This window comes from Opisthocomus hoazin, chromosome 5 (genome assembly GCF_030867145.1).
Source record: "Opisthocomus hoazin isolate bOpiHoa1 chromosome 5, bOpiHoa1.hap1, whole genome shotgun sequence".
Classification (NCBI taxonomy): Eukaryota; Metazoa; Chordata; class Aves; order Opisthocomiformes; family Opisthocomidae; genus Opisthocomus; species Opisthocomus hoazin.
In genome coordinates this window covers 28,387,618-28,414,756 of record NC_134418.1, presented here as the reverse complement: position 1 = coordinate 28,414,756, position 27,139 = coordinate 28,387,618, and the positions used below count along the sequence as shown (strand labels likewise).

The window sequence follows — 27,139 nt, the reverse complement described above, 5'->3', positions numbered from 1 at the left end:
ACATAAAGGATGCAAACAAAAATGTACATAGGGAGGTGCTGATCTCACCTTGCTACTGACAAGCATTATGATTTGATGTTTCTTCAAATTTGGGGAAAACAGGAAGCAATTTTGATAAAGTTTATAGCCTGCTGAGTCACTTCCACTCCAGAGATTTGTGGTTTGGTTTTTTTTTTTTTTATAGAGTTTAAAGAGAAATGGCAAATTCTATTTTGATAAAGTTCTTCCCATACACAGAAGGCTAGGAGTGATCAAAAGAACACAGGCCTTTAATAGCGTAATTCTCACAATAACACCACAGAAACTATCACAGTGAAGATGGAGTGAAATGAAGCCAGAACAAATTAAAAACATGAAATAAAGTTATGCTCTTACTTTTCCCACTTGTGTTTTTAAACAATGTAACTAAAGATGAATGCATGTTATTTATTACAGCCACAAATGGGAACAAACAGGACTCAGATTAGGCAGTTCATGTGGTCAAAATATATTTAGAAGCAACACTGATTAGATTAACTCAGCAATAAGAAGCAACAGAGGAAGACTTAGAACAAGGAACAGGGGAAGATCAAGTGTTCAGCTTAGCCACATTAAGACTGAGATGGTGAATGGACATGTCTCAAAACACTCAAAGAGGGCAGACTGTGGTAACCGACGAGAAAACAAATTAGTCTTTTCCTGATAAACTCATCCGCTTAAACGAAACAATTAAAAACAGACACGGAAGAATGAGTAATCGGAAGGAATATCGCTATACTTGATTTTACAGGAGTCACTTCCAAACAACTGGGTACCAAACAAAGCCAACATACAACCGTGTTTTAAAATGTTATTCACGTAAATTGTTGATGTGATTGAAGAGGAATCACAGTTTCCTTACACATATTTTTGACTACTAGCAGACAGCAGTAAAGTTTCAATACAGGAAGTATTTTTTTTACCTTTTACTTGGATTGGCTCTTTAAGGAAAGACTGCTTTTGAACCGCATTGCTCGTATCTTGTCCTGTAAAATAAAATAAAGTTCACTGTAAATATGGAAGTACCTACTTTTCTTTTTCTGTAAAGTTTGGTTGACATAACAAAATAAGAACATATCTTAATATTGCTTTCCATCCTGATGGTTAAAAAATATTTTTACTACATTTCCAACATTTATAACTCTCAACATAAAAGACAAAAATAGTTAAAAAAAAAACATTTAATATAGCACTGATCAATAAACTCCCTAGCAGCTTGTAGAAACATACCAACTTGCAACATACTTCAGAAAGTATCTTGAATTTTTAAAAGATATTTTAATCATGTACTTAAGAGTTTGGGGCAAGTTTTATGAAAAATTTTAAAGTAGTAAACATACTGAATTCTATCTAGTTTATGGCTGCTAATCACCCAAGTCTCACATAACTTTCAAGCTGTAATTCAATTTTAAGGGACTGAAGCTCTTTCACTCACAAAAAGCTAGCTCCTTAAAATACAGAATATTTCAACTAAAATCCACAACTCTTGTGTCATAAGCTGGAGCTAGAATGAAAACAAAGTATTTTAGCTGGTTTTGAAGTTTGAGGATATGACTCAACAAAAAGCCAATAAAATATAATTTACAGTACTGTTCTGTTCAGTGAATCGTAGTATTTGGAAAATAATAAATTTCCGTAATGTCAGTGACATTTTTACTCTAGAAATCAGAATACTACTCAAAAATACAAATATTGCATCCATAACTCATGCATCTCGACACAGCTTTCAGAACAAAAACCTTACAATTCTAACATGTCGAACCAACATACCCATTCTTTTGTGCCCTAACGCGCTCTAACATTGGACATTTGCCACACATCCAGAGTCGTTAACAAAATTTAAACTGACCTTACTGAAAGTGATGTATTAAAAAAAATCTGAAATTTTTCCAAGCAGGTTTGTGTTAATTAATTGAGACACTCCTAGCTTAACATTCCACTCAAATTACTCAAAGGTTAGGCATTCTTGCAGTTTGGACTACATAACTATCTTACCAACAAATAATTAGTTATTGCCCTAACAACTGAGGACGAAGGCTAATAACAGTCCAAGTATACTTTCTTGGAAAAACAACACTTCTAAATTTATGAAACTGATCTTATTACACAACAAATAAGGCTAGGTCATAAATAAATAGCATTTCTGAAACAGTCATCCCTATCAGTTATTGTCTGACTTGAAAACAAAAGCAAAAAATCCTTTGCTGATCTTTTCCTTTCTTTTCTTACCTGGTTTAAAACACCAGGCAGCCAATCTATCAATATTCATGATAAAAAACTTCAGCTAAGATTGCTTAGCAAAAACTGAGTAGCAGCTTCTTTTCAGAAACTCTGCATGCAACCAATTATGTCATTAAAAGAAATGCCACCAAAACTATTTAACAAAAAATTGGGTCATTAATATTTCAGATGGGAAAAAAAAAATGCACAAAAGCATCAACATTTATATCTATGCACAGAGACCACATCAGGCACCCTTTTAAAGCTCAGTACCTCAGCCTAGAGACTGCACAAAATCACAGCGCATCAGTGAGAAGAAAACAATGCGGAATACTTCAATTCACAACTACTTTTTCAGACAAGCAGAGGTTGATATGATAGCTTTCAAGGTGAATATACAAATATTTTCAACATCACATTAACAGGAAAAGCACTTCACAAGTTCTCTAAACAGAGGTCCAAATGAGATCCATTATTTGCTAAATATTTAAGTTCCTGGAAAAGTAAGGGAATCTTTACTAGTAGTATATTACCTCTTCAGAATTCTATCAAAATCTCATGCTTTTTTTAATAAACAGGAGTAATATGTCCACAATGCATAAAAACATTCTATCCAGTAGGCTCCTGAAAACACCAGCTATATGAAGTGTGCATATAACAATATGCATTCCAAAATAAACTTCAAAGCGATGGTTCATCTACGCACAGTATTTCTGGGCTGCAGTTTCACACACGCTTGCCTACATCAGCCCCTACTCTCAACAAAAGGTAAGTCTCATGGTACCCACATAGTGCAGTTCCACTCAAGGCTTACTGTGACCCAAGGCTGCGCTGCCACAAAAGGCAGCATCTCTCTTCCAGTCCTTCTAGAGACAGCGAGCAGGACCAGCTTACTGATCCACACTACCTCTACCCTACCTCCACAAAACAACGCAGCAATTAATTTTTCACGTAACAGGCTAAACATCCTCAATGCCAGCACAAGAAAGAGAATAATCAGATAGGGGTGGAAGAAGGTGGGAACACCCCTTCTGATGACAGTCAACAATTATATAAAAAGGCAATCATGTAAGCAGTAGTGCTAGACTGTTTTCACACGATCGATTTTTAACACCAGTAACTGCACTTTAAGAATGCAGAAAATACCAACAACTACAACTGACAGTCTTTCACTGTATTCAGGCAGACATTCTTCTGCAAGAACATCATCCTCTAGCAACCACCTTCAGCTCAAGACCTTCCAAGAAACGGTCTTAATTATTACCCTCTTCTAAAACCCACTCACAGACTTAAGAAACAATCTAATTGTTACACTCAGAACAACATTTAAGATCTACTTCTGTACTTCCAAACATCAGAAAAGTAATACTCTTAGCTAGCTATAGTTACTACAGTTTAAATGACTGCTGCAAGCCTCAGGAATTTACAACTTACTAAACAAAGAACAAATACCCGCTAACCCGAGAATGAAGAGAAAATCTTCTTCAGTAGACCACTTAGTTTTAGACAAAAGCACACAGAAAGGGAGCTTTCATTTTAAAAAGGATTTGTTGTCTCTTATGCATGGTAGTCTCTCAAACATCTATCTGTGCAGTCCTGCACTTCATAGGCAGAAAAAATAGAGGATGCTACAATGGAGCAAGGGCAAGACAGTTCTGAATTCCACAAGCACCCAGCTAGCGCAAGACTGACAACCAAACTGAACAGCAAGGAGGGTCAGGTTATGTGCATTATATCCAGCGTTTAATGTGAATGCTGTACTTCTGACAACTGTGAGATCAGAAAGCTCTAGCAGATGAAACAGCTCAACCTCTTTTATCAGTCATCTACAGCCTGACCTGGAGAAGTCACATTGCTCAGTATTCATGCTCATTCAATCTTTATCACTAGTTCATTTCACACAACAAATCTGAAATGCTACAAAAAATTCAAGTAAGAAAGTGGTGAAAGACAAGTAATAAATTCCATTTCTTATCCCTTAAGTTACCTAATCACATCTGACCTTCATGTTTTATCATCACCACTTTATATTACTCTAAACTTAAATCTTACAAATACTGGAATAATAAAGAAAAATTTCAGCATTCCTCCTTGTTTGTGCATTTAAGATTTCTATATAGATGTCCATGAGCAACAAATACTAAGAATTCTGCAACTGTAATATCACGCAACTGAAAATAAAAATTATCAATTGTTAAACACATAAAGTTTTTACATTCATTTAAGTGCTCTTTATTTTATCTTAATACTACCTGTTCCAACTTTATGCAGGGTTTCTTCAGGGGTTGATCCATTTGAGTCTTCTGATCCAAGACCTTTTTTCTGACCACCAGAGGTATAAACTCTCACTTGACTCATCAACTGCACAGGTAGACGACTGCATGGTAGAATACAAGAGAGACTCCCATTTTTCATTGAAGCTTGCCATCCTAACAGGGGAAGAAAAAAGATGTTTAAGGCAACCATTCTGGAAGGAAAAAGAAGGGAAAGCCATCCAGCTACACCAACATAAGTTATGGAAAGGCAGCTTTTAATTACTGATCTGTGCTTATTTTACCCATGTTTAGGAATTACAAAATGGGAGTACATAGCATGCTTTCACTGCCTTCCTTCAAACACCCACTGTTAAACTTCATTCTAACATTAGGGTTTTTCCCCACACAAGCCGGTATGTGCTTTTTCCAAAGACCTCTAGATGATTTTAAGGTGGGGGGAGGGGAACAAAGCTACCAAGTAAGATGGGCTTACTGATACATTAAGTCTCGTTCTCGTCATACCGCCTCAAAATCTTTAAAAAATAAGTACTGATAAAAGTACAAATGGAGACCACTACAAAACTATTAGCCAGTGTTGCCATTTCATTTCACTCCGATAACCACAGCTTATCAATTAAGAAAAACTGAACTGTGTGCATTACGCATTAAGAGCGACTTGGTATAGAAAAGCACATAACATTGTATAAAACCTTTCATACAGAAGAAAAATTTTGCCACATTTACAAGAGGCAAATTACAAGATAAATCTGTAAAAGGCCTATTGAGAAATCACAGTGAGTAGGCAATCTTCAGCCTCAAAATACTGGCCAAAAGTAGAGTTGTACGCAGAATAGGCCAACCTGTATTAGCAACCAGGTTCTTTTAGGCAGCAAAAACACTTCCGTAGAGAGGGTGCGTAACTCCTCCACCCAGAAATGCAACAGGCAAACTCATTAAAACAATAAATAAATTGAAAAGAAAAAAAAAAAAGTCAAGCAGTGCTGGTAAAACAAGTCATACAGTGCATGACTAATCACAGATGACTGATACACCTCTCACAAAATTATATTATATAGAACTGTTCACTCTATAAAAGTCTCAAGAGCTTTTGTTTTCTTTTAGTCCTCTTCAGTACTGGAGCATCTGCACATGTGCACGCACCGATGTGAACCTTGCAGAAGCACAATTTCACCAAAAAAAAAGCCAGATAAGCTCTTATCGACTATCAGTTGTTAGAAAAATCAACCCAGCACAGCTCAGTGAAGTTTCTGCTTACTGCTCGTAAAACACTTCGGCAAATCTACGGCACCACATGAGCAGTGCTGCTTCCTAACCTTCGGTGATACCGGAGCAGGTGGAAAAGGGAAACTCAGTCGGCGTGTTCAGAGGACGTTTTTCCTACTAACCACACCTACACAAGACACCGCTGAAGAAAACTGCTGCAACCCAACCGCAAGCGACTACACCAAGAGGGACAAAACCGGTCGGAGCGCAGATTTCACGGGACCCGCGGCCTAAAGGCAAGGCCAGGGCTCCCTCCTCAGACCAAGGCAAACCCCGTAAGCCCGCGCTTCGCTTTACACCATCGCTGCCGACGTCACCCCCAGCGCGGGCGTGACGTACCAGCGTCCCCACCGCCCGGGGCTGGCGGGGCAGCCGGCCCGCGCAGGGCGTGTGGGAGCACCGGCCGCAAGGCCCCGCGCTCGCCCGCACACCCCCCGCCTACCCCGGCGGTGCCGACCCCAGCGCCCTGCCCGCCGCCGGGGGAACCCCGCCCCTCAGTTACAGAGACCCGGCCGGGGAAGGCGGGGGTCGGCCGGCTGCCCCGCAACGCGGCGGGCCGGGCCCCGAGGGACTCACCGTGGCAGGCGCGGGAGAGCGGCGCCGCCCGACACCGCAGGTACAGGCGGTAGAGGCCGCGGCAGCCCCGCCGCTGGGCGGCCAGGGCCGGCATCATGGCGGCGACCGAACGCGGAGCCCGGCCGCTCCCCGCCGCACGCCGGCGACCGGGCGGCGACTGGCATCGGAGGAGCCCCGGGGGCGGCGGCGGGAGCCGGGAGCCCGGCGCGGCGAGTGAGGGGAGGGGCGGTGCCGCGGACAACCCGGATGTGGCGAGGGCCCTCGGGCCCGCCCGACGCACAGCGGCCGCCGCTGACTCAGTCACCCCCGCCCCGCCCCGGCCCGCCCCGCGGGCGCAGCGGCAGGCGACGCGGCCCCGCGGGGGACGGGACGGGACGAGAGCGCTCCGCAGCGGGCTGGCGGCCGGCACAGGCTCAGCCCTGCACGTCCCCCGGCCCGCCCACGTCGGGAGCGCGTCCTCCTCAGGAACTGCTCGTTGACTGCTCCTGGTGAGGAGACAGTAAATACCTCAGGAAGGCTGTGTAGGCATGCCGGATGCGTTAGCACGGGTAAAAACGCGTAACAGCGTTTTTATGGATTACAACATTGAAACGCGCACGCTAAATCTGTTTGCGAGCCTTTTACGTGAAAATGCTCTCCCCTGCCCTTAGGCCTCCCCCAAAACGGGCTTCCCATGGGGTCAGCGCTGGTAAAACAAAATCTAACAAAACCTCTTTCTTCCCCCGCAGAGGGAGAGCCCTACGGACCACCCTGCCGTCACAGGGCTGCCTTGGCCTTGTACCCATCCCGGCCCTGCCGTGGGATCTCCTGGCTCTTCTCACCGACAGCCTGGCTCAGAACCACGTGTGTCATTAATGCCACTGACATCAGAGCACATGCTTTATTATAAAAAAGCATTTGGGCAATTTTTAAATTTTTCCAGGATAGCTTTGGTCATAGTTTACGTGACTGTCAAAATGCCTCTGGCTTCCTTGTCTTCCTCTGCACGCCGTGAGGGACGTGGGAGCTCACCAGAAGTTAGCTTGGCAGGGAACCTGGATAATGAACGTACTGATATTCCACAAAGCACTCGATCACTGAGGAGAATTACTACTGTGCCTGCCTTTAACATACACAATGAGATTTTGAACCAGTTTTGCTGGCACGTAACTTCTTTACCAGCCAGCTAGTGATTAGCATTGACAATACAAGTTTTCCTAGAAGTCTGATGGAAGCAGATTGAAGTAAAATACTTGCATAAAATAATTAACACTCATCTTCCCAGTAGGCCACTCGCAGCCATACCAGGTGAATCAGGAGCGTGGCAACAGATGCTGTATCATTAAGGACCAGATGTACAGCAATGGAGTTAAATACTACATTTGCTGCAAGTTGTAAAGTAGCAAAGATGAGATCAAGTCACCAATTCAAGTTGGGGCCTAATATGCAGCTGATGTATGTTTTGCTGGCTGCTTGCTATTTTGGCAAGAGCCTAACAAAAAAAAAGATGAACCATGAGGTTAACAGAGTTCCCTTTCTTCTCTGTATGTAAAGATGTTTGAAAGAATATAGAAATTCTTGAAACATTTTTAATTCCTGAAGAGTCTCTGCTATACTCTAGAAGAGATCTGAACTGTTGCATTACTTCTAAAAATATTTTTCCTTAGGTTTATCATTTCCTATCCAAAACCAAATGGAATTACTGAACTATTTCATATTCTTTTATCCAGCTGCATAACCAAATTTGCCTTGTCTGGCTTTGTTGTTGTAAATATGAAACAGGAAGGAAAACAATAAAGCCAGAATACCGTAGGCAGATTAACAGATCCTACCAGTGTGGCAGTCAACCAGGATTTACATGATCAAGGGCTCCACATGAACCTTTCTATTGATAAACACTGGAACCTGAGGAAGGAGACAAAGAACACGCAAAAGAGCATCAATAACAGCCTGTTCAGCGTGGGATAGCCAAATACATAAAGCAGTTGATAATGAATTACAATGCCTCATGGCATATAGCCGCAGCATCCTAAGACAGAAATCTCAAATCCTTATTTATGAGCATCACAACCATTAGTTATCAATCACTAGCAATGAATGGAGAAACATGCTAAATAATAGGGAACTGTTTATGTATTTCAGCACATTCAAACTATATTAAACAACGTTTTGCCTATGGCAAAGACTACTATATATAGCCATAGCGAATAGGTGAGATCTTGTTTCTCGCTGAGTGGCAACATTTTCATTCAGTATAGCTGGAATTGCATCCTAAGGTTTATTTTTGAATAACAGTTATTCAATAGCTATTTTAAGCCTGTATTTCATGAAACCAAGCCAGTTAAAAAAAAAAAAAACCAAACATGTTGACATTGCTAAACTCTGACCTGATAACATAAATGATTACTTATATATGCTGTGCTTGTACAGGGGCTGCTGTGCCATCTGAACCTCTGGCTAGGGGACAAAGGTTGCTCATGTACCTATCGCATGAAGATTTTGATATATTGCTCATAAGAAGAGGGAGGCTGGTTACTATATCGGGGTCATTTCCGCAGGCACCCTTTTGCAAAAGCTCTAGAACCTTGTATAAAGCGTATTACCTTGCCAGTAACAACTTACAAGGTGAAGTTTCTTTACCAGGTCTGCAGGAAGAACAGGGCCTGTGTGGGTGCAACCTTTCAAGATTTAGAACCTGCTTTATGGAGACACCTGAAAAGTTTCTTGATCCATAAGCAGCTCTGAGTAAAGACAGGTGACTGGACAGGAATATAGACCTTTGGAAACTTTTTTCCTTGTTCCTGTTTATTTAAAAGAAATAAGTAACTGACTGGATTACTCGAGCTACAAGAGTACATCATGATGAAATTCTGCAATGTTATTGCCTAGCAAGAAATCTGTGATGCATAAAGGCTAATATACAGTGAAGAATTTTAGTGTTCCTTATATGAAAAATGATGTAACATAAAGCCAATTTGAATAATTTTTAATTTGAAATTCATTAAAGATTTCAAGTTTATCAAGTGGAGGAGACTTGCAGCGTCTCCAGATCAGCAGCAAGAGCTGAGGTAATGACTTAATATAGTTTAAATTACTCTTTGGGATTCCTGTAACATCCTGCCTTGTGTGTGTCTTTCATACAGCATAGCAAGGTTTTTAAAAGGGAAAGACTGTTTTGGTTTTGTACCTTTTATGATCCTACACATGTATTGTTAACACCAAGCAAATACATACCAATAGTTCAAAAAAAAAAAATTATTAATACATAAAGCATCCAGTGATCCCAAACAGCCTTAAAGTTTTTCAGGTAAAATATTTAAATTAACAGAAAAAGAGAAAATATTTTGTGGCGGGCAGGTGCATGAGGGGAATGACTCTTTCGAAGCACAAAATGGTGAATCTACAGAAGTCTGCATAACACCACTCTGTTTCATATACTACTAAAGGTCCATAAAGTTACTTCATGGTCACTGGGTCAAAGACTAACATAAACCAGAAGTAAGTATCTTTCGTTTCCAGCATGTGGATAAGGGGTTTTAATTTAAAGGGGCCAGACTCTTTTCAGTGGTGCCCAGTGACAGGACAAGGGGCAGCGGGCACAAACTGAAGCACAGGAAGTTCCAGCTGAATATGCAGAACTTCTTCACTCTGAGGGTGACGGAGCACTGGAACAGGCTGCCCAGAGGGATTGTGGAGTCTCCTTCTCTGGAGATATTCAAGACCCACCTGGACACTGTCCTGACAGCCTGCTGTAGGTGACCGTGCTTTGGCAGGGGGGTTGGACTAGATGATCCCCAGAGGTCCCTTCCAACCCCGAACATTTTGTGATTCACATGCAGTTCGTTCACCTGAACACCAGCAGAGTCATCTTCAGTTTCTCGAACTGCGTGCAGCAGTGCTCGACCAGCCCTGGTGACCCCAGCAGCAGCCAGCAACCTCCTGCTGCCAGAGCAGCTTGCAGTCCTCTCTCAGCACAGGCTGGCAGCCACGTCCCTTCCTCGGGAACCCAGCTGACACGGGCCAGATCTTCTGGGAGGGCAGGCTGACATCAACACTGCAGGATCGGTTGATGCAGAGTACAATAAAGCAGAGGGAGGGAATTCCAGAAGAGAGAAGGGGTTTCACAAGAGCAGACAACAGGAGATGTGACAGGCAAAGAAAGGAGGGAAAATCAGCATAGGAGAAAGATGGGATAAACTTTAACAGCTGGAGATTAATAGCAAACATGAAGCCAGATATATCGTTTGGCCCTTTATTTAGTGCTCAGAAGGGCTCAGGACATCACGTGTTGCCTCCATGGCTCGGAAGCTCTCCCTTGCCACCTGCACTTGGTACACGCTGGAGAACTTGGCAGTAACACAGCCTCTGTATCCCTGTCAGACTAGAGCTCAGTAGGAATGAGCCTGGAGCAGATCTTTCTAGTTTGGTTTCATGGTAAATGAGATCAGGGGATTTGATTAAAAAAAACAGTAGGGCTCCGATTTAACCTTACCAATGCAGGGACTCCTTTTAGCTACCCAATACTCTGTTTCCCTAAAGGGAATTACTACACTTGTAAAGAATTTGCTCTCCCACTGGGTAATGGAGAGTCACATGCGCGTCTCCACAAAAACCAATGGGAGTTATACTGGGACATAGGCAACTACAATTAAATTAGGGAAAAGGGAAAGACTCCTGTAGCTGTGCACCCACCATCATACAACATAGATCCAGAAGTGCACTTCACGGTTATGCAGGAAGAGAATGAAAAATATTACTGTTACTGTATCAATAATCCCCCTCCCACATACGTAGGAAAGACTTCAGTTGTAAACCAGCAATATCCTCAGCAAAAAGGAATCAGGATTCCTCTAATTACCGTGCTTTATGGCTGCAAGGATTTAACAATAAATGTTGTAAGATCTTTATTATGGGATGCTTTCACAGATCACAACGCTTTTCCGAGCAATCACAACAAACATTTGGGCTTGTGAGTAGTTACTTCTTTCTTAATCATAAATCTGCTTTTCTTTTGATCCCCTTTCTAATGCATAAGGCAGATAGATACTTGCAAAGCCAAAGTACCATAAATCGTGAATAGACATTATTCTCCTGAGAAATTTAAAAGGAGAAAGTCTGTCATGTAGCCAATAGAAATGTGAGGCGCACATTAAATTACTAAAGCATTTTGGTTCATAGTTTCAAACCAGCCACTAGAGGTCACCGGTTTGGAATAAAATTAGCACATGGAAGAACATTCCATTTCATTTCAGCTGAACAAATCATATAGTCAAGTAAAATTTGTCACCCCTGAGTAAGGAAAAAGATCTCTTAAGGTTTACCAGCACTTATCTGCATCCTAAAGCAGAAAGCTATTTTAAAATCCTTAAAAACAATACTAGGTACATCATATATAATCTATTGAAACAACTACTCTTATCTCTACTGTAACACACGGACAGACATACGTGGAACTAGAGGAAGCTTCCTGCATCACCAGGTCTAGTCTCCTGCTACTGCATCTGTCCTACAACATCTTACATGAACAAATCAAGGACCAGCTTAAAAGCAGCTTGATTCTTTTGTCCCAAATTTTTTTTGTACTAAAATTTTTTTTGTACTAAAAAAAAAATATGATTACAAGAATATGAAATAAGCTTAACTAGTACTTTTACAGTGCATAAAGGCAAGATGTTAGAAGCACCTGTGCAGTGTAAGAGTCTTTCATAAAAATTATTTCCCTTAAAGGTATGTAATGCTCTGCCCAGAGAGAAGGCTGGCAGAGGGCAGGAAGAAGCTCTTTAACCATAAAGAACATACCCAAATTGAACAGAAAAGATAAAAATAAGTTTTTATTGTTACTTATGTGCTGCTGTAAATATACATATAGAGCATTGATCCACAGCACGTATACATTGATCCAGCCAAACACCTTGCTTACCTCCGCTTCAGAGTGATGTTAAAAAATTTGAAAGAATTAAAATCTGAGTGGAACCACTGGATGGTCAACAAATGCAGGCTGAACTAATGCTTGATGCTATAACTGTAGTTTCTAATGTTTCAATATTCTTCAGTATTGTACAGTTATATAACTGATAAAATACCAGTGGACATTAGAATTCACAAATGCGTGTTTTAAGTCAGCTTCAGATTTCCATCTACCGTTACAAAAAAACTTGTTAATAATAGCTTTTATTTAAACTTTGTTATGGAAGGGATTCACAATGATTATGTTGTACTTTAGGCAGAACCTAACTGAAGCTGCTATAGCAGAAAAAGTACGCTGAAAGGGATTGCAATAGGCAAACATCTGTCATTCCAAAACACTGTTTGGTCAGATTTTCTAGATTAAAAAAAAAAAAAAAAAGAGTAAATCCAAAGATGTTGAGATGCTAAATTACAGATAATGTGTCCTATACATGCCTTTGCACACAGCAGCACACATCAGGACAAAACCCCATGCAGTTGCTCAGTGGTACCCTCCCCTAGATTGCCAGTGTAAAAGTGTAGCAAAGCAACATGGAAAAAGAACAGCTTAAAAAAAAAAAACCAAAAAAAATAAGAAGCCCAGTAGCAATATAGATCATAAGTGTTTATTTCTCTGCTTTTCCACTACAGGAGCCTCAAACATAATGGACAAGAACACATAATCCCATGGCAGCTGTTTTCCTTTTTAAGTAAACCAAGATCAGCCTGTCAGCTCTTGTACAATGCAGCAGCATCTGAACATGCCATTTCAATAGTATTTTAATAGAGACTAAATTAGAAGTAATTTACAGCTAGCAAACTTAAGTACTGTCCAGAGGATACTGATGGCATAAAACTACAAATGGTGAATTGGGGTTTATGACAGTAACTGAGCCCCCAGTAGGATTTCCACCCCTTTTTATTACATAGCGCTGAACTCTTCTGCATTTTCCTTATCCCCTCCTCCCCATTCTTTTTTATTCTCCTTCTACTATATTTCTACCTTTGTGAAAACTATAGTTGACATTGCTTTAACCCTTGCTGATAATCTAGCCCTGCACCTTTATAATTTCCGATTTTCAGCTTAATTTTCCTGTGAAATAACCGATTGCACCATCTTCATGCAACAAACTCTTGCTCTTTACATCGACAAAGGTGCATGAGTGAACATTCACAGGAATACACACAGTAAATAAAGATGCCATGATCTGCACTTGTTCAAGGAAAGCAGTTTCCTCACCCCAGGCAGGACTCTGGACTGCCGCAACACTTCACTCTCCTCGCAAACACGATACCGTGGTCAGCCACATGGAAGTCAGGATAAAGGGAAATTAACTCAAATTAACCAATGTCTTCTTCTGAGAGCAAAGTCCTTCACGGCTCCTCAGACTACAATCCACACCACTGCTTCTACAGAACGGACCTAGGACCGCAGCTGCACGGTGGTAGCTAGCTGTGATAGAATGAAGCCCATCGGGGTGGCACTGGGGTTGGACAGAAGTCGGCTATTTCATGTGCCATCGCAAATGAGCAAAGCCTAGTCCACAAGACGGTAACATTGGGTCACACTATTAACAACACTGGTTATCATTTTGCTCACTGGTTACTAAAGCAAGTGATTACACTGATATAAGTAATCAAGCAGTAGCTAGGACTCGTTTTCAGTTCAGCAGTGGCACCTACTTAGGTAGTGGGATGTCATCACAGTCACAGAGTACCCTATTCGAAGATTGACAGGACTTCTGCCAAAACACAGGTATACGGTCAACTTTCTCTGTTAACCCCTGCACTGAAGATATGGCAGTAAACTGAGCACGCAGGTAAAGTTTTTTACAGGACTTGGTGTTACCTGTGCCAGGTGCAAAGCAGAACATCTCCAACAACTTACAGACAGGGATCAGCTTTTTTTTTGTTTTGGTATGCAGCTTTTTCTTCCTTTTTCGCTAGAAAAAGCAGACGAAAGCCACAGTAGCTCACTGTATCCTGCACTATTCCAAACACACAAAAATAAAACCCAAACAAACAAACAAAAAAAACACGTAACACCCAAGACACACCTACAAGTTTAACAAGGAAAGCTGTTGGTCAGTAACTCAAACCCAGAGATTTGGACTTCAACAAGTGCCGTTTTGCAACACAACACTGGTAATATTTTAAATCCAGAAAAAAAACCCTATACAATTTGATTTCAAGAACATCAACAAAACCATAGCTGTATCAATACAGAAAACAATTTAATTTGTTTTGAAATAAATATTTGACATACAAAGCACATACAGTGAAAAAGGGTCACACTAAATTACAAATGGAGATACTTGCTCACTCACTGAGAAAAGCCCTTGATATTTCCAATTTCATACCATGAAATTTATCATTCTTGCTGATTTAAGCACAGCACTAAACAAATATGGATCCCAGTGCTTTCTTTCACAGGTACTGGCATGGATAATTTACTGCAGTGATCCAATTTGAAAATCAGTAGGGACCAGTAAATCGCTGCATAAAAGAAAGAGCGAATGAGGTGCTTTTTCCTTAGTGTCAGCAGGCTGTGATTATTATGTTTATTAGATTTTCTTGAAAGGGCTTTACATTTTCTCAAATATGCAGGAGAACTATATTTCCCCTCTGAGCCCTTACATTAGCATTTTGTGCCTCAGTCCTTGAATACAAGTAAAAGATGAATTTTTCAATTAATTTTAGAAGTTTGTACCATCTGGATGGCACAGAACTAAGCAATGAAACTCCCTTACCTGCACGATATCTGCTATTATCATAGAGCTAGCTTCTGCAGAAAAGTTAATAAGTAATGCTGACATTTTATGAAAAAGATACTTTCAAATCCACATTTAAGATTAAATTACATTATCCATACCGATAATGCATCTTTGAAATAAAGGATTGCTTAAGGTTCTACCCTTGAAAGGCGATTTAAAACAGCAAGGCTTGACTCTTCCCATGATTTTAAGAAACTTAGAGCACATTAAAAGTTACAGTACAAAGATACACTAACCAATTTCAGTATACATAGTTTAATCACAAATACTTGCACTGCAGCAATTAAAATTTAGACAATTACAACAGATCAGCATACCCTACTAACATCTGGTATACAAGCGTTCGTGATCATACCGTTGCATTATTTCTCCTCACCAGAAAGAGGATGATACCAGGGGCCATACCCAGCTCTTGCACATGGAAATCAATTTTCAACACTGCTTCAAAAGAACATGCTGTTCTAGCTCAATGGTCTTTGCTACCCTTAGTCTGAGCACCGTAAGGTACAGTACTTTCTGAAATTGTTTCAGCAGCAGTTAGTATAATTTTAGAAAAAGGACCAAGAAATCATATGTAGTGTAGAAACAAATGACAGTTACTCCTGGACACTTGTCCAACTCTCTTTTTTCTCCTATTTCCTGCTATGCCAGAGCTTCTACATCACCACAGGGCGAGCGACCTTTCCTTCCATGCCTCAGGTCCTGTCTGTAGAATGGGCAAGAACAGCAGTTCCTTAATTAACAAGGGAACTGTACAGGAAATGTTGCAATACAGGTGCCTAATGACAAAAATGTGCAACACAGACCATACAAAATAACGAGCTACGGTATTTATTTGGACAGTACAAACACACACATAGTTAGCAGCTCAAAAACTGTTGGAACAAATAATGACTCATTAAAAATATCCTCAGAATGTGTAACTGAAAATATTAGTGGATATCGGTCCCCTCGAACATCCATGGAAAAAGGGAGCAAAACAAAACTGATGGCACAAGAGAGACAATAAAAGTGAAAGAATAAATAAAAGACAACAAAGGAAAAGATGGATGCGTTAGTGAATTACTTTGCATGTAAGAAATCCCAACTGGCATTAGCTACTCCAACACACCCAGGGGGTCCCAATACTTTATCTACAGGTGGTAACAGACAAGTCTTATGCTGGACCATCAGTTCTACAGCAAATTTGTGCACAGCAAGGGGTTCGCCTACGCACAGAATCTATGCAACAGCACTTTAACTTACGAAAGCTAAGACAATAAAAAACAATGATTTTGTGTGATTTATACCAGTGGAAACAATTACCACATTAGGTAGACAGCCTTTCAGCAGGACAAAAACTCCTCTGCTTCTCACTTGGGGTTGACAGGCATTTTACCATCAGTTGCAACATTTCTCTACCACCACAGATGTCTGTTACAGCCTCCGCATCGCATCTAGCTGTTGACAGCACAGCAGTATGAACATACAGTTCTTTTCAGCAGAAAAATCTCAATCTATCAGGACACAACCAGCATTCCATGTGTTTAATTTAATCGTTAGTATAGAAACACTCACAAACTGTGATAAGGAAGCAGGCACGAAGACAAAATGTTTTTGCCAGCATTGAGTAAACTTGGTGTTACCACTTAAGCAGCCTAAAGGCTACAGTAAAAATGACAGTTGGTGCAGAGTGCAGGTCAGTTGCCCTGTGTATTGTTCCATGTCTTCTTGGCACAGAGACATGAATTCTACCAGGCCATAAGTAAAATAATTTGTCCAGCAACTCCTCACAAAGCAAATATGCTACTAGCCAAATCAAATGCTCTTTATGAAACATCTTCCTTCTCTTGATCCATTTTTAAGACTTGAGTTAACAAGAAATTCAGTATCCATGTATAAGCTCTACTTCATGGCACTGTCTTCCAACTCTCTACTTACTGAAATCTCATTCACTTATTCCTTTTAATCTTCCTCATCCATTCATAGAGTTGGATCTCAAGACTTTGCATCCTTCAGTTACAGTTGCAATACATCAGATCCAATTTAGACTCTTCTCTAATTTAATGACAGCATACAATTAAAGGAACAGTAGACTGCACCCATAACAGCAGCCTTAGACCACAAAAATTTGCTCAGAAGTAACATATTATTTTGCTTATACTAATTATGAAAGTATTTATTTGCCTTCTGCTCCCAGTACAGCAGACCAGCTTACATGACCAAATGAATTTTTAAATCGCAGTGGTGCAAAGAGCTCAACAGAGTCTTATGTTCCACTCGCAAAAATATACCATGTAACATGAAAGAGGGTCTAGAACAGTGCTGAAGAATTGAAGTGGCGAGAAGTAGATCCTGATTTCTGCTCTGATTAGATACCAGTGTTGCAGTGTTTATTCTTGGGTTAAATTCTGAAGGAAAGGATCATAAATTTTTGCACTTCAGAAGGCAAAAATTCCCTATAATGTAGAAATGCACAAGACATTATGTCCCAATTCAGAAGCAGCAGTGGGAATACAAGAACATGCACACATACACACAAGACAGCATTCTGCTCAACTTCCAGGTTCAAGCATCAGTTACGTTGTTAGAGATAAAAAAAAAGCTTGAAGAGCCTAGAAAATTACATTCAACACTCCTTTTATTGCAGTAGAAATTTTAGTTTTTATAAAATCCTCAAATTACAGGATATACATATAGTGAATCTCGTTGCAAGTCTTTAGCAGCTGTAGAGCATTACTGCATGCAGTTGCTTCTGCAGTGTGCAAGTGTTCTATAAATAGCTAATCATGTTCAGAGAGCAAGACAAGTAGTCAAAGAATATCAGATTCAATTACCAATTGGTTCATCAGTACCAAGAGGTTGAGCAAAAAATAAAGTAAGTGTATAAATACATGATTCTGATCTAACAAACTAATACAACTGGAAAGTCTGAATGATATCCACTTCACGAACAAGATAACTCAACAGTTACAGGAAAATACTTCAAGACTGTTCTCAAAAGTGTTTCACATAAGATCTCTGATCAAGGAAGAATAGTCAAGTACAGTGCTATAGAAGTTTACGAAAGGCCAATGAAACCCATTTGATTTTACGCAATTAGAATATTAACATTAACTACAGAAGACCAGGCAAATACTTTGCCTTGAACTTATGGAAAGAAGTTGTGTTCAGACAGGTAATATTCTTCTTCCACGACCGATCTTTCAGCTGCTGGGTGAATGCGTAATCAGCACTCAATCTAATATTCACTTCTGTAGTCATGACACTGGCTTCAGATCAGTCATCAGATGGATTTATGCCAAAAAATCCTACACCTATTTGTTTCAAAAGCTGCCTAAACAAGTGCAATCCTTTATGCAAATTTCCCATCACAATGAGAGTCTCAGAAACTGGAAAAACAATTTATATAGAGCTAGCTACAGATTAATTTTCTAAAAAGCTGACATGCTTGAATTACTGCGGTCTCACATTTGTGTAGACAAGAACAAATCTGCAAAAGATACTTTGTTTACATTGATTAGTTCACTTAAGAGATGGTTCAAAGTTTAAGCATTGCATCTTTGTCTGAAAAGCCAACAGGTCAGCAATTTGGCTTGGTAAAACATCCTGTTATGACAAAATAATGGCAGAGTTTTCTGTGATCGAGTCTTGAGACTTCTTCCAACAACATAATGTAAGAATATGTCACAAGGCAGAAACCTGGAAGAGTTCTTTTTTAAGTAACATTAATAAAAATAGCCTCTCCTTCAGAAAAGGCGTTAACTGTACCAGCTTAATAGATTTTAATCCCTCTTGTTAAATTCAAAGTGGACCATATTTTTAGATTGAGTATAGTTAATTTAGACAAAATGGTTCTACAGATACATTTCGTAAGCAGAAGAATACTGTCCAAAGTGTACTGCATAGGTATGTGTACCAACTGCTATCCCCTGGAGACATCCTACAGTAGCTACAGTTCCAACTAACATAAACCTACTGACCACAGACTTCTTAAAGTTTTAATCAACCTCAAACAATCCTTGATTCCTAAAAAAGAAATGCTGTATGATTGGGCACGTGCTGGGTAGGATGCAGCTACTTTTTTTCACCAATTAGCAATACAGCAAAGTAATTTTAAGTTTCCATGACTTGCTTTTGATATGCGAAATTTCACATTATCTCCAAGAAAAGCATTACGCATTTTTATACAGCCTGGAGTGAGATCAGGGTAAAACCAGGAATTTATAATCATCAGCAGAAGTGCCAGCTGCTCGTAATGTTCACAAAACACGAGTGCCTGAAATTTGGCTATGCAACAGTTGGTGCCAATCTGCTTATAAAGGAAATGCTGCTGAGGCATAGTCTTCTTACAAAAACAGGGCACGAGGGCTTCATTATTAAGTGTTCAACAACAATCCTCAGCTCCGTGAAGAGAGTCCTGAAAAATCAGATGTAAAGAGAGTCTTAAAATCCTTTAGCATTTATCAGAAGTATCATCTGTCTTTTTCATTCACTTTTACCAACACACACACACACACACACTCTAGTTAGCAACTTCTTTAGATCCACTCAGTGTTGCAGTATCTTGCAAGAGCTTCAGAACTCTTAGCCTTTACACATTAACATTTTAATTAACTTCAGTTCTGCAACTTCCAGCTGAGGACAGATATAAAGACAACAGAAAAATTCCACCTTCAAGACAAAAAGACAACCACTATTTAAAAGAGTACTGCTTTATCAGAAACAGTGTAAGCAGCTGGGAGGTAATTGTGTGTTTGTGCTGCTTCTTGCCAGAATGCAAGAACCCTGCACTCTAGAAGCAACTATTAAAAAGACAGACATGAAAAACAAAACCTACACCACCAGTTTCCCTTAAAATTACATAAATGCTAGCAGAAAACCTTGGATAAATTAGTTCTATGGAAAGTTGGTTTTAGTATTGCACAACTTTACTACTTTGGTATCTAAAAATAATTTAAGCACTTCCATAGTTTGTTTTTTCGCTAAAAAAGCCCACAAACAAACATGTACCAAGACGGAACAATTGATTTCTTACAAAGCAGTCGGGAATAGGAGGCAATTAAGTTTATGATTCTCAGACCTGTCTTTGCATACCATGGCAGCCAAAGCCACTTCCCTGGCACTTTAGCAAACAGTCTTCCAATCAGGTAGTGATCAGACTGGAAAGTGTGTTCACAAAATCTGATGCTACGCAAGGCTTGTCATAAGAAAAGTCCTGAGAAAGCATCAACCTGAGCAAATCTTCATAGAAGTATTTATGGTTCCAAAGTTTAAAGCAATAGTATTGGCTTGACCATGTACCAAACAAAATCAATAAGGGTCTATTTAAATTATAATTAACCTGACTTATGAATTTAACTAAAGGAGATAACGAACATGTTTAAGATCATCCACATATTTTTTTTTTCTGTCAACATCACACAAGTTCAGAAGCGCCTGTTCATGTATAGACTTAGCCTCAGACAGGCCTGGAATCTTTCTGGTAAATGGTTGCAGAACAATTAAAACACTTTCTTCTCCAAAGCGTAGTCTGAATTACACAAGCATGTTCTGAAAGCTCTCACTCAAGGATGATGGTACATTTCAGAAAAGTTTAGTTACATGAAATAAGTATAACCTTGAACCCGGTGTTCTTTTTTCATCATCCAGGTGTATTCCACATGCTGTAATTACTATTTCCAGATTTGGTATTACGAGTTAGGCATCCATTTCAGAATGAAAAATTTCTGAATGCCTAAACACTATGCAGCTAAACATTAACTTCCAAAACCAATTTAGAGCTTACCGACAGTATGGATTTCGCCGAGAGGAGTAGCGTAATGTAAGAAACCTGTAGTAAATGAACGGCTGGAGAAGACTCCCTTGTCCACTGAAAGAGAATAGAGAAGAAGAGCTTAATACTGAAAAAAAAAAACCCAACCTAAAATAGGAATTTTCCCAATAAAAAACTAATTAGGCTCAAAAAAAGCTAGATTGGGGTCACATTGGTTCTGATAATCTAGATCTGACATGAAAAAGTACGTACCCACACACTTACAAAAGCAGAAACTTACATTATAGAATAAAACCGCTCCACGAAGCGGTTAAAGAAGTACTGTTCTTGTATTGATTTTATATTTACGAAGTCTTTTTATATGCCTCATTTCTGGTGGTGGGCAAAGAATCATAGAAGTGATGGTGGACGCCTGTTCAGAATTAAGGAAAAGCTTCCTGGTCAAGCACAGGAATTGCCTGACATAAATAGTCCAGTTACGGGGAGCTTTTTCAGCCCTAATCGTAGCATTTTGATTATCTGGACCACATTTCTAATATCTTTTTCAAAACTTCTCAGAACACACTGGAGACTATTCTAGATGCATTGAGATATTAATGCAAAGCTGGTATCCAACTATTTCGGTTATACTGAAATTGGGTTTTGGTACTTCACAAAGCTGCTGTTTCACATGACGGTGCTGTAAAATAGTGAAAGGGTAGTATAAAAACCATACATAACAAAGGACAGAAATACCATGAGTTCATTTTAATGACTGAAGCTTCCTTATACAATACAATATTAAAAGCTCTGTTTGAAGATGAACATGACAGTTCCAGTAACTAGAGCTCCTTCAAGTATGAGCAGTATCTTTACCCGGAAGAAAAAATACAAAGTGAAAAGGAAATCTTACACCTGAACAGTATTTACAAGCATTTTAATATGCTAAAACAGTTTAAAGAACAAATTCTCACAATAGCTACATTTAACCATTATACTATTTTTAAAATTTGGTATATGATCTTTTACAAGGTTCAGTATCCACAAGATGACTTAACAAATAGCAACACTTCACATATTAAATTCTCCAGAAAGAGAGAAAAAAAGAAAGTTCTAAAGAGAAGTTTAAAGCACTTGAACATTTCAGATACCGGATACTGAGTGCATCTGCCAGCTGGTAAGTGGCCTTAAATGAAATGGAATCCTTCAGGGCTGAAGCATTGAAGTGTTCAGCTGACATATCAAAAGATAAAGACAAATTATGCATTCTATCAACTTCCAAGAGGATAAAGCCTCCCTTCTGCTGCCTGTGAGACCACGCGGGACAAATGCTCTCACTGTGCTAGGACTTGTATAGAACAAAGGGCATTATTTCCCCTCCAAATATTAAAAGGCAATGACCCAAACTTCAGTGACTGGCAAGTCGTTATGCCTATGTAACTTCAGTAGGATTCCAGTATGCATATGCTCGAGATCCCTAAAATGAATTCTACAGGCTGCACAACAGGCAAAACCAAAAGGAATAAAAAAACAAACAAACAAACAAAAAAACAAACAAAAACCACACACACAAGACTCAAAGGTCACTGGTCAGAAGCAACATAGGAGAGGACATAACCTACTCCTGCTTGCACACTTTTAGCACAATGAAATTTCATGCCACTTATTTTTGACTATTAGATTCCACAAATTTGAGTTCACTCTCAGTGAAGCTGAATATCTTAATATTCTATTACACTCATCAAAATTAAACGTACTGAACCATGCAGGAAAACACAAGCTACAGGCCTGAAAAAACTTTGATTTGACCCAACATTGTCACCCATGCTATGAAAGGGAAGAGTTTTTTGGTGCTCAGTTATATCAGAGTGAATACTTTGATTTCTTGAAATCTAGAAATGAAATAAATTTAATTCTAAGTTCAAGCCTTGGTCAGCCAGAACCATACAAATTGAGATTTATGACCCACAGAGAACTGAAGCACAAAAAAGTAATCTTATGTAAGAAAGTTTCCAATTCTGAAAACATTTATGGTAATTCTTACCTGAAGAGCATAAAAACTGTAGCGGGCATCAGGAAAATTTCATTGCAAGCAATGAATTTTAGAATATTCTGTTGATTAGCATTCAGTTTGTCTAAAAGATTTCTCAGAAAGGGCAGACTATTTGAACTTCGTGCCTTTAAAGAAGAAAAAAAGATCGCCACAAAACAAGTTACACCTATCCTCTCTCACGCAAAGAAATCAAAATGCTAACAGTTATCATTTACAACTCATTTCAGCATTTTAAGACTAGATCTTTTAAAGGTATTGGGATTAGTATCCCAAATACAGCTACCGGAACTCCATAATTACGCACAGTTCAATTAAAAACACCAGGTGTTGCAATTCCCTCACCCACTCATTTTAGGTTCAACTACATAGAGATGGCTACGAGCCTTATTCTGTCCACCAGGAGGAAGGACCCGTGGTAGCAAGACAGCCCAGTTAGGAACACCAAAGGTTGGAGTTACACTAAGCTGCACAAGGCAGTTCACCGAGCAGTAGGTCCACCTGACAAGTATTTTGCTTGCTAGCCTCACCCTGCAGTTTGTTACTTTACTACTGAAATAGAACATTAACTTTCACAGGCTATGGTTTAGCTTGAAACGACATGTCTTAAGTTTCAACTTAACTGTTACACAGCTTTTGCTTCCTTCAATGAACAGCATTTGAAGAAAAATAATTAGTGTCCGCTCCAACACATCATTGAGTCATGACAGAAGGCGGGGGGGGGGGACGGGGGACCCCACGACCCAAAGAAAGACTTCACGGATTCTTCATGCTGAGATTCCATACTACAATTTCACTCTTAATTCATCTAGTGTAGCTAAAGGAAACCACAGCTGCAACTCCAACCCATTTGTAAACCCCAAGAATGCCAACAATATTAATTGTATTACACATCATATCATACTTACATCAAGAACCTTCTTTGTATATGTGGCAGCATGAAGCAAAGAGAACAGCAGAACTGGAAAAATACTCACTGAAGCAAGCGATAAGGAAAATTATAGGCTGCAAAAGTGCTTCATTTCTCCGTGATGTTATGCTAACACACAAGTCATAGCTTGATGGCTCTTTGCAAGAGGTTGGCTGGAAAGACCTATACTGGATTAAGACACGTCTAACAACTATATTTATAGCTCTTCCATTTGCTTCTTACATCTCTTCACTATGCATTTTTATTAACTTCAAAAGTTGTGTGTATGCAGGTATGCAAAAGAACAACATACACCATTACAAACCAAGGCATTTCTACTGAAATGCATTCTTTCTGCACGAAAGACATGTGAGGTTACTACCTAAAAAAAAAAAATCTATCAAACACATGTAGTCATCACATTTTTTCTTATGAGATGCTACAAAACGCATTTCTTTACTGAAGAACATGCAGTTGCCAGCCATTCATTTAGATAGCAAGAATGCAGACATTCCACTGCCAGAGACATTTATTTAAGAGTAGGACATTAAGCGTACGTGCAACGTGACACGAAGGAAAGTCAGTTCTTACATGTCACCTTTGACTAGCCACCAGAGTAAGTCTTTTTTGCAGACTTTATCTGTTTAATAACCTCTCTGAAAAAGCTACTACTGAATAATCGTCTCTCTATATGATACACATCCTACATACAGCAAGGAATCACATATAAACCCTGTATTGGTAATACATGAAAGTTACCAACTTCTCAAAGTATCACTTGAGGCTGGTCATAAAACAAAATCCACTGAAGTCTCCAAGTGGAGGGAAGGAGAAAAAAAAAATGAAAAATAAAAATCTAAGTAGGCAGAGACTGCAGTGCACTAGTTACAGAGGTGATTAACCTGAATATGGATCAATCAACATAAGCCTCTCCTATTTTACATAGAGTATGCTCTATGAATAGCAAACGTATTCTAGTTTAAACTGGCTTTTCAAATCATGGCACAGGTAACCAAAAGAATCAAGTTTTTAAGATATTTAAAAACATTACCAGATGACACAAGTGAAAGGATACTTGTAACAGGGTAGGAATTCACAAAGATAAGAGAGTACAGCAGGTAGTGGCAGCTGTCCTCCAGCAAAGCCTGGGCCAGAAACGCCCTGCTAAGCTGAAAGTGCGGTAGCCTTTGGTGTAGTCGGAGGGCACTAGTAAGAGCATTTGCCAGCAAGGCACGCTGATAAAAGCTTGCTGCTTCATGCAACCTGCAAATCATCAGAGGAGACGTTACCATATGAACCAAGCCCCTGCTCAGAAGTCTTCCACCCTTGAGAATTGCATCACCATTGCACAACACCTGAAGTATTTCTCTGCTCGTACATAAGCGCTATCAACAAAATACAACTAAAAACACTGACTTACTGCAGCTGCCAAAGGTAAAGCAATACATTACCCCACAACTACACATAAAACCATGCTTTTGCCACTACTTCACAGTTGCTCAACCCATTTTCCAAACACATCTAAAAGTGTTTTAAATCAATCCAAAATCTGCAAACTGTTCTGACAAAAAGCATCCAAGTACACTGAATAATAGAAATTTACCCTTACATGAAAAGCAACTCTAAGGAAAGGGAGAGTAGTTACTTTGTAAATTTTTAATGCTATTTTACAATATTACAATACGTACCCTAGAAGAGGCAGGACAAATAAAGCTGAGCAGTAAACTGTGAACAAGCGGGAAATCCACATTGCCGTATCCAACTTGTTAGCCATCAGAAATTGCTACATGAGAAGAAAAGAAAAAACCCAACCCCCAAGAAGTTGGTATCTTCATGTTTGGATACAACGAACATTCTTTCCTTCTGTATTAAATTGAAAGTCTTTCTCCAACCTTGAACGGAATCAAATTACACCTTGAAGCAAAGAGCATCTTTTCATTCTGTGTGATACTTGACCCACACGATGTTACTAACCAGATCAAAAATAGCTGCTCTTCCTCATAATCAAAGGGCTCCCTTGTAAATTACAACCAAATATAGTGGCAAGATCTTCTGTGCAGGCTATTTTTCTATACAAACCAACCTCACTAAACACTCAGCTCCAAAAGTGTACCATGCAAGGTCTTTAGACCCGACTGACTTTTGTATCTGTTGCTTCAAGGTTCCTTCTAGCATTCACTGCACACACCTGGAGATAAATCACCATAATTCTTACGGGGGGGGGGGGGGAAGAAAGGGTCAGGTAGAGTTAGCATAACCACATTATTAGGAAAGCAGCATCATTTTGACCCACGCATTTTTTGCCTCAAAAAAAGCAAGAAGCTTTTAACGGTAATCTAGCACCTCTGCTGTTGTTGAGCCCTCATCACAGTCCTCTCCACTCCTGGCGCAGCCCCAGCACCAGAAAGGCTCTAAGGAAGCACAGCATGCTGCTGGATGCCTAAGAGAAGAGTCAAAACGCCAGCTTCCTTTCATCTGAAAGGGCTGAATTTTTTTTTTGTTTTGAGCCAGCTTTTGAAGGCTGCTCCTGAACCCCTTCTGTGAAAATAGTTGGCCAGAGATTAACCTAGCTAACCTGCAAGCGCCTTCACACCACCACCCACAGGCCTGCTTGCACAGCCTCACCACCGACATGCAATCACCGTCGGAATCGGTTCTGACCGAGACACCGCCGACAACGGCGGAGCAGCACCCGCACGTCTCCAACCAGAAAGCGAAAGCGCTGCTTCCCCCCGCCCGGACCCGCACCGGCCACGCTGCCACCCCCGCGGTGGGAGTAGCACCGGGGCCGGCCCGGGAGCCTCACACCACCCCCCGCCAGAGCCAGCCGGCCGCCGCGGCCTGCGCTCCCCCTCACCCCCTCGCCGCCCCTTACCACGGCTCCGCCGCCGCCGGCCCCGCCTTGCATAGGCCCGTTCTGCGCCGAGTCCGCCATGGCCGCACCTGCGGGGAGAGAAGCGCCTCAGCTGGGGCCGGGGGCGCCTCCGCCTCCCGAGCTCCCGGCCCGGCCCGGCCCGGCCCGGCCCGGCCGCCACCCACCGCCACGGCACAGCACCACGCACCGCTGCCGCCACGCTCCCCGGATACGGCCGGACGCCACTTCCGGCGGGGCCTTGCCGGGCGATGTAGGCCTGGCGACGTGACGTTACATGGCCGCGCCTGGCGGCTTCGCAGGGCCTCGCAGGCGGGACCGCGGCGGGCAGGGACCGGCCGTTGGGCGGGAGGCTCACCCGCTCCTCCCTTCTCGTCCTCCTGCTCCTCCTCCGCCGCGGCGCCTCGCCGGGCCCTGCGGCCTGCTGCTCGCGGCGGGGCCGCCTCCGTCTGGTGGCGGGAACGGCGTGGGCGCTCGCTGAGGGCCGGGCGGGCTTTGCAGAGCCGTGCGGCGAGACGCGG

The 27,139-nt window shown here is 40.8% G+C and overlaps 2 protein-coding genes across 3 annotated transcripts in view; both read right to left on the bottom strand.

The window, feature by feature from the left end:
• Positions 1-6,620, bottom strand: part of SLC30A9 (solute carrier family 30 member 9) — a 44,445-nt gene extending 37,825 nt beyond the window's left edge. Inside the window, exons 1-3 of the mRNA XM_075420761.1 lie at positions 6,354-6,620; positions 4,491-4,667; positions 942-1,004 (exon numbers count right to left, since the gene is read on the bottom strand). Of these exons, the coding sequence (XP_075276876.1) occupies positions 942-1,004; positions 4,491-4,667; positions 6,354-6,450 (337 nt within the window). The 5' untranslated portion in view covers positions 6,451-6,620. The remainder of the gene's footprint in view (positions 1-941; positions 1,005-4,490; positions 4,668-6,353) is intronic.
• A 5,892-nt stretch (positions 6,621-12,512) lies between these two features.
• Positions 12,513-26,936, bottom strand: TMEM33 (transmembrane protein 33). 2 transcript variants are annotated; one of them, XM_075420760.1, is made up of 8 exons: positions 26,786-26,936; positions 26,622-26,689; positions 25,435-25,529; positions 24,822-25,009; positions 23,745-23,812; positions 22,831-22,964; positions 20,820-20,903; positions 12,513-19,451 (listed from the first exon to the last, which is right to left on the bottom strand). In XM_075420760.1, exons 2-8 carry the CDS (start codon positions 26,679-26,681, stop codon positions 19,322-19,324), a joined length of 759 nt encoding a protein of 252 aa, XP_075276875.1. In that variant the 5' UTR covers positions 26,682-26,689; positions 26,786-26,936; the 3' UTR covers positions 12,513-19,321. The 2 variants fall into 2 exon arrangements, with proteins under 2 accessions (XP_075276875.1, XP_075276874.1); XM_075420759.1 differs by having other exon boundaries at positions 12,514-19,451; positions 26,809-26,936.
• Between the last annotated feature and the right edge of the window lie 203 nt (positions 26,937-27,139).